Below are 6,000 nucleotides of genomic sequence, written 5' to 3'. Positions count from 1 at the left end.
GAATTTTCTGTTTTATGTATTCGCCGTCATTTCAAAAAACACTGGTCTTGCTTCATGCATAATTATAGAACTGTATACAGCTGATGGCATCTTATTGCTTGTTTTTGTTTGGGTGAATACTTTCTCGACCCATAAAATCGGGTTTTGGTTTTTTATTTCGCACAGAGCGGTCCACATCAAGGGGAAAGGTCACTGACAGCATCTCTTTCTTCTTCTTCTTCTTTGTCTCCCAGCCTCCCACCTCCACTCTGAAACAGGACCACAGCTTGCCAAGACCTGAAAGGCGTCATGTGACATCTGCTCTCAGTTGTGGCAAGAAAACCGAGCAATGAGAGAGAGAGAGAGAGAGAGAGAGAGAGAGTTGAGGAGGAGCTTGCTGCGATAAGATTCACTCCACGCGCCATCAGCACCAAACATTTGCAGTCTATCCATCCATCCTCTATCTCCAGCGCACTTGCTTTGCAACAACAAACTGGCGTTTTTAAATGTGTGTTTTTTCCCCCCTAGTTGGACGATGCACACGTGCATCCCACGGTTAATACTCGCTCTCTGCTGAGTTGATTATGGTCACAACCCCCGCGGTGCCAAGGTGGAGCCACCGCGCGTATCTCGGATCGGTGCGCTTCTCCAGGGGCTGGGATGCGCACCGGGGACCTCTCGCTTCCTGCCAAGTTTCGGAGCTGAGCAGGAGTCAAGCGCTGCCCCGGGCCGCCGAGGCAGGAGGACCCAGTCTACCCGGAGCAGGATGCCGGTGATGAGAGGGCTGCTGGCCCCACAAAACACCTTCTTGGACACCATCGCCACACGCTTCGATGGCACCCGTGAGTAACATAACAAACAAGAGCTTTCTGATGACCCTGTCTACCCACTACACACACAATTACATATGGTCTACCTCATGTAAACTACTTCTTCTGAAAACATTGCCTAGGCCCAACAACATAGAAACTAGTTACCTTATAAAACATCACATACTAAGCCCATATGTCCCTATATACATTTAGGGATAATTTTCTCTGAGATGGAACTTTAAAAGGTTAAAAGATATTCTCATTTTCACTCTGCCTAATAAATTAAAGGACTTGTCTGGTCAATATGTTGATTTACAAAGTAGCATCCTGAAAAGGCCAAATTTTATTGTGCACCTGTAAGAGGTAAAGCCAAGCTTTCTCATGATGGGCAACAAACAAAGCTCAATTGAAACAATTAGTGAGGAGTAAGCTTTACAAATGCAAACTGTGATAGGCTGTACATTCATAATAAACACTCTGGTCTTCTATTCTAGTGATGGAAGTATTGTCATGATAATAGTTGATGTAAGGGATGTATTTCTTTTTTTAAGGCCAGCTGTGGTATCTATTGTTATTGTTGCCTATTGTTGTAGTTTTATGACTGAGACTGCCTTCAGTTCCATTACCATTGTGTCTTTTTTGCACACATGTCCAGGCTTCACTCTGTATTGTCTCATTGAGCCAACCAGTCTAACCACAAAGGTTGCAGTTCACACTTTGAGTACTTTTGTACTCCTCACCTGAGCCAACACAACTCCTGTTTTATTCTGATCTCTAACACTCTCAGTCTATTTAAGCAAAAGCAGTTGAAATGATGCCAGAGACAGGGAAGTAAGATGTACAGACCTTTTTTTTCCCCTTGCGAGGGTGTCTTGTGAACAGATGCGATGAGCAGCCCGTGTGTGTTTGGCCCCCTGCTGAGTGGGTGGGCGGGTGAGAGATGCTTATATTGCGTTTGGGCCATTCGTTTCTCCTTCTGGCTTGAATATTCAGGGAGATGGGAGTTTGTGTGAGTCTGCGAGTGAGTCGAGCCACTGTCTCCCCTAAACCAGTTATGTGTGACAGCATGATGGGAAAGATTATTCGACCATGCAGCAAGCAAGTAGCTTCAAGGCAGATCCCGATCTCGCTCCAGGTTTTTCCAAGTCCTCCCTTTCCTATACTAACTACAAAACACAGTGGTAATAGTGGCTGCCACTTTTGTCTACAGGGCATTTAAATGATCTTACTTTGAAAGGCAAAGTGAGTTGTTAGTGTTGCTGCGATGACAAAAAGGAAGAAATAGCTTCTCTGTGCTGTATTGTGCTTTATCTTCACACACATGTCTCTGACTGTTTTGAGAGTCAACAAATACTTCAGGTCTCAAATACTGTTATCACGTAGCCTGCATTAGTCAGAGGAAATGCTTGCATGCATGTTCAGTGCACATGAACCCACATACATTCATTCACCCCGTGTCTCCCACACACAGTAATCGCATATGCTCACAAACAAATCAAACAGTAGAAATGATCATGTTGGGTAGTTTAGCCCTCAGCATGGAAAGACGTGGTCTCACTATTTCTTTGAGTTGCTAAAACACAGGCTTTCATTTGCAGAGGTGCTGATAATTACACATCTCCAGCAGAGTACATGTGCAGTCATTGTAATTAACCGCATGGATTTCAAGAATTCATTGTCGCCTTTCTGCTCGTCAGAGGAGGGTGGGGGTGGGGGGTCGGAATGAGAGGTTGTGGGGGTGGGGAGGGCTGGATTGTGTGCAGGATGGTGGGATAGGAGTGTGTGTGTGTGTGTGTGTATGTTCTTGTGGGAGGAGGGGGAATTTTGGCTGTCTAAAATATAAATCCATTATGGTCTAGCTGTGAAAAACATGCAGCAGATATGTGTTCTTAAATGGTGTTGCATTAGTTCCTCATTAAATCAGACACTTTGGTGGAGGAGAAGGCCAGTTATGTGTCTGTCTCTGGAGGTGATGAAAGCTTTGTGTCTCAGTGAATACTGCCGTGTGTGTATGTATTTCTGGGAAAGGGCTTTTTGTTGTGATGTGAATCAAATGGCAATCATGATTACTTTAAAAAGCCACAATGGCAGAGCCCTTCCTGAAAGCACTTCTTCTCTTGATGATGACTATTAGCTGCTTTGTGCTCAGCCTGGTATCACCAAATGGCATGTGAATAACATGCCAATTTGCATGTTATCATAACGCATTTTTGATTGATGTGTCATTTCACAAAATATACCTTGTACTGAAACACAGGACGTCAAGTCCGTGCTGACTTATTTTAAGTTACCATGATCTTTTCCTTAACCTAATTTAGTTTTGCTGCCTAAATTTGCTGCAATTTATATGCACATGAGGTCATGTTAAGCTCAATGTGGAATCTGGCAGTGTTGGCATTATATTTGGAAATGTCGCATGCCCTCAAAGGGGACCTATTATGCTTTTCCTTATTTTCTGTCATATATGATGTTACAATATTGGATGTTGTAGGTAGCCAGCTCACTCTGCCTGGACTGGGAGCTCAGAGCTTAGGCCTGAAAACCCTCTCCTCCCGGCGGTCCAAAGCTCCTGTGCTAGTGGTGTAAACATCAACACCCCCCAGGTGCTTGAGCTCCCAGTCCGGGAAGAGTCAGCTAAGATAGTTGGGATGCAAGCTGCATGGCTAGCCCATGGCAGCTAATGTTAGAGATAGTGGTTACTTTAAAGCTCTGTCCTAGAAACTAGAAACTCTATAAAATATGATCCACTTTCACCAACATCTGTGAATAAAGATAAACTTGTGTTGTGTTGTACTGTAGTGAGGCCCTGAGCAGATCTAAGGCCACATTTTAACCCTAAACCCTTCTAAGCAGAAAAGGCTGGTTTCAAAACATGCCACCATCAGATGAGACTCACACATAAAGACTCACAGCTATGTGTGCATCTGTGACTCATGTCCACCGGACTGTAACAGCACTTTCTGCACTGCTTTCTGCACTTGCACTTTCTCAAGCAGCTAAGTAAAGAAAGTGGAAAGTGTGCACATCCAACCCTATTTGGCAACAGGCAGGACAAAATCAATAAAATGACTGCACAGTGAATTTGACATGCTCCTGTAAGGTCTTTTATTTCCCGTTAATGCGGATGGATCACGTCATAGCAGATACCCGATTCACTTAATAAGCTTAGTACCTGCCCTTGGAATGTAATGATTATTCAATTTATCAATTAGTCGTTACACAGAAAATGAATCACCTCACTATTTTAATAATCAATTAATTGTTTAAGTCATTTATCAAGCACAAATGCAAAACTTGTGTAAATTGAATATCCCTTTTTTTCAGGCTGTCAGTCAAACAGAAAATTCAATGTGAAGACGTTGTCTTAGGTTTTGACTCACATTTTTATAGTCTAAATGAGTAATCGCTTAATTGAAAAAGAATAACTGACAATGAATCAATGATAATCATGTTAGTTAGTATTCAATCGGTCCAGCCCTGAAACCTTTCACACATTAGTGCAGTAATGAATATACAATATCAAACACACACGCACATAGATTCATACACACATACCAAGTGCTGCATCACGCTGCAGTTAGACATCACAGCTTCTGATTCATACACTTGGAGAAAGTTATTATTTATAGACCCCTTCTCATGACGAATGTTGTAGCCAACACCTCTCAGAACAGCATGAGAAAAAGAACATGTATGGATATATACACACACACACACACACACACACACACACACACACACACACACACACACACACATGCATAAACACCTTGTAAAAAAAAATCTGGCAAATGACTGAGCACTTTGTAAATTTATGTTTATTTCTTTTCATTCTGCAATCAGTGGATTCATGCAGAGCTCTCATTAAAATCCCTGTTTTGAATTTGTTAATGTGAGAAAATTGGGGGAGCGACAGCATGGAAAGAATGAGTCCTCTGAAGACTCTCCTTAAACCTCATGCACAGTTGAGTCAATGTTCATTTGCTGCTCTACTTCCTAGAAAAAGGCAGAAGCTGTGTGGGACTACACGAGTCAATTGGTCCTATTAATTGAGTGGGTCTTGGCTTGGTCCTAATCAGGTTAGGGCCTGAGCCCTACTCATCACGTGGACTTGTCTGGACCAGCGCTCTGCATAAGCCGCCACCAGCCTGCTACCACACTCTCCTTCTCTCATGCTTCATTTTTAATCCAAAATGGGTTTTGACTATATGGTGAAGAGCCAGAAAAATGATTCTTAATGCCACAATAAGTTTCATTCATCGCTCATTTTACTTTTGTCTAAAGCACATGTAAAATATAAGACTTGCCTTGAACCCCTTAGTTTGGTGTCAGACTGTCTCTTCCCAGTGAATATGTTATACCTACTCTGTTTTAAGAATAGAATAAAATTAAATCTGCTGGGAAACTGATATCTTTATTAATTTAATTCTTATGTTGCCAGGTTTCCGCAATTGTCAGGGATTTATTGCAATTTTTTTTAATTTATTATATCTTACAAGTGTAGAGATTGGAGGATTGCACCATTTCTGTTAAAGAAAATAAAGATCTTTCACCTTCATCTTCTCATTCGTATCACACACCACCTTGTCACAAAGCCCATTTGCTCCAATCACCAGAAGTAAGGTATATCAAATTAGGCCTCTGTCTAACAGCTGAGATAACTCAAATTATCCCACATCCCTCGCTTCTCCAGCCCTCATCCCTTGCTGCTGTTTCTCACTGTCAGTCTTTACTTAGTTGTCTGTTCTCTTGTTATTCGCTTGATTTTGTGCATATGTGAGAAAATGAGAAAACTGTCACCACTTCCCCGTGCCTGTATTTGTGTATCTGTGTGCACCTGTGCCTGTGTATGTTTGACAGCACAGATTAGTGGTGAAGCATTGCCATGTCTCAGGTGTGTGATTCCCCTGTGGCGCTTTGTGCTTAAACCCCCTCCTGGCCTCTCGTCAGGCAGGAACAGATATAATGATAGGCCTAACAATGGCTAGGCTTGGCTCTGTGACTTTATGGTATTAGCAAGGTACACCCATCATATTTCACACCAGATAAAAAGATGCCGTGTGTCAATTTGTGTCCATCCATACTTACACTTGCTATTTTAAGTGCATTAGTGTGTTCAAACTGTGGTATAGCAAAATGCAGTGCACTATGAGCAGTGCTGGGTATTAACACATTAACGTTTACCATGGTCACCTTCTTAGTTTAGCGT

General features: G+C 42.4%; 1 protein-coding gene across 1 annotated transcript in view; it reads left to right on the top strand.

The window, feature by feature from the left end:
• Positions 1 to 243: 243 nt before the first annotated feature.
• The window catches only part of kcnh3 (potassium voltage-gated channel, subfamily H (eag-related), member 3), a 141,508-nt gene continuing 135,751 nt past the window's right edge, over positions 244 to 6,000 (top strand). Inside the window, exon 1 of the mRNA XM_038721357.1 lies at positions 244 to 821. Within this exon, the coding sequence (XP_038577285.1) occupies positions 746 to 821 (76 nt within the window). The 5' untranslated portion in view covers positions 244 to 745. The remainder of the gene's footprint in view (positions 822 to 6,000) is intronic.

This window comes from Micropterus salmoides, unplaced genomic scaffold (assembly GCF_014851395.1).
Source record: "Micropterus salmoides isolate LMB-PRFRI ecotype aquatic unplaced genomic scaffold, ASM1485139v1 Ms_hic_scaffold_15, whole genome shotgun sequence".
NCBI classification, from domain to species: domain Eukaryota; kingdom Metazoa; phylum Chordata; class Actinopteri; order Centrarchiformes; family Centrarchidae; genus Micropterus; species Micropterus salmoides.
The sequence above is the reverse complement of the archived record's forward strand: the minus strand, read 5'-3'. Positions and strand labels throughout refer to the sequence as shown.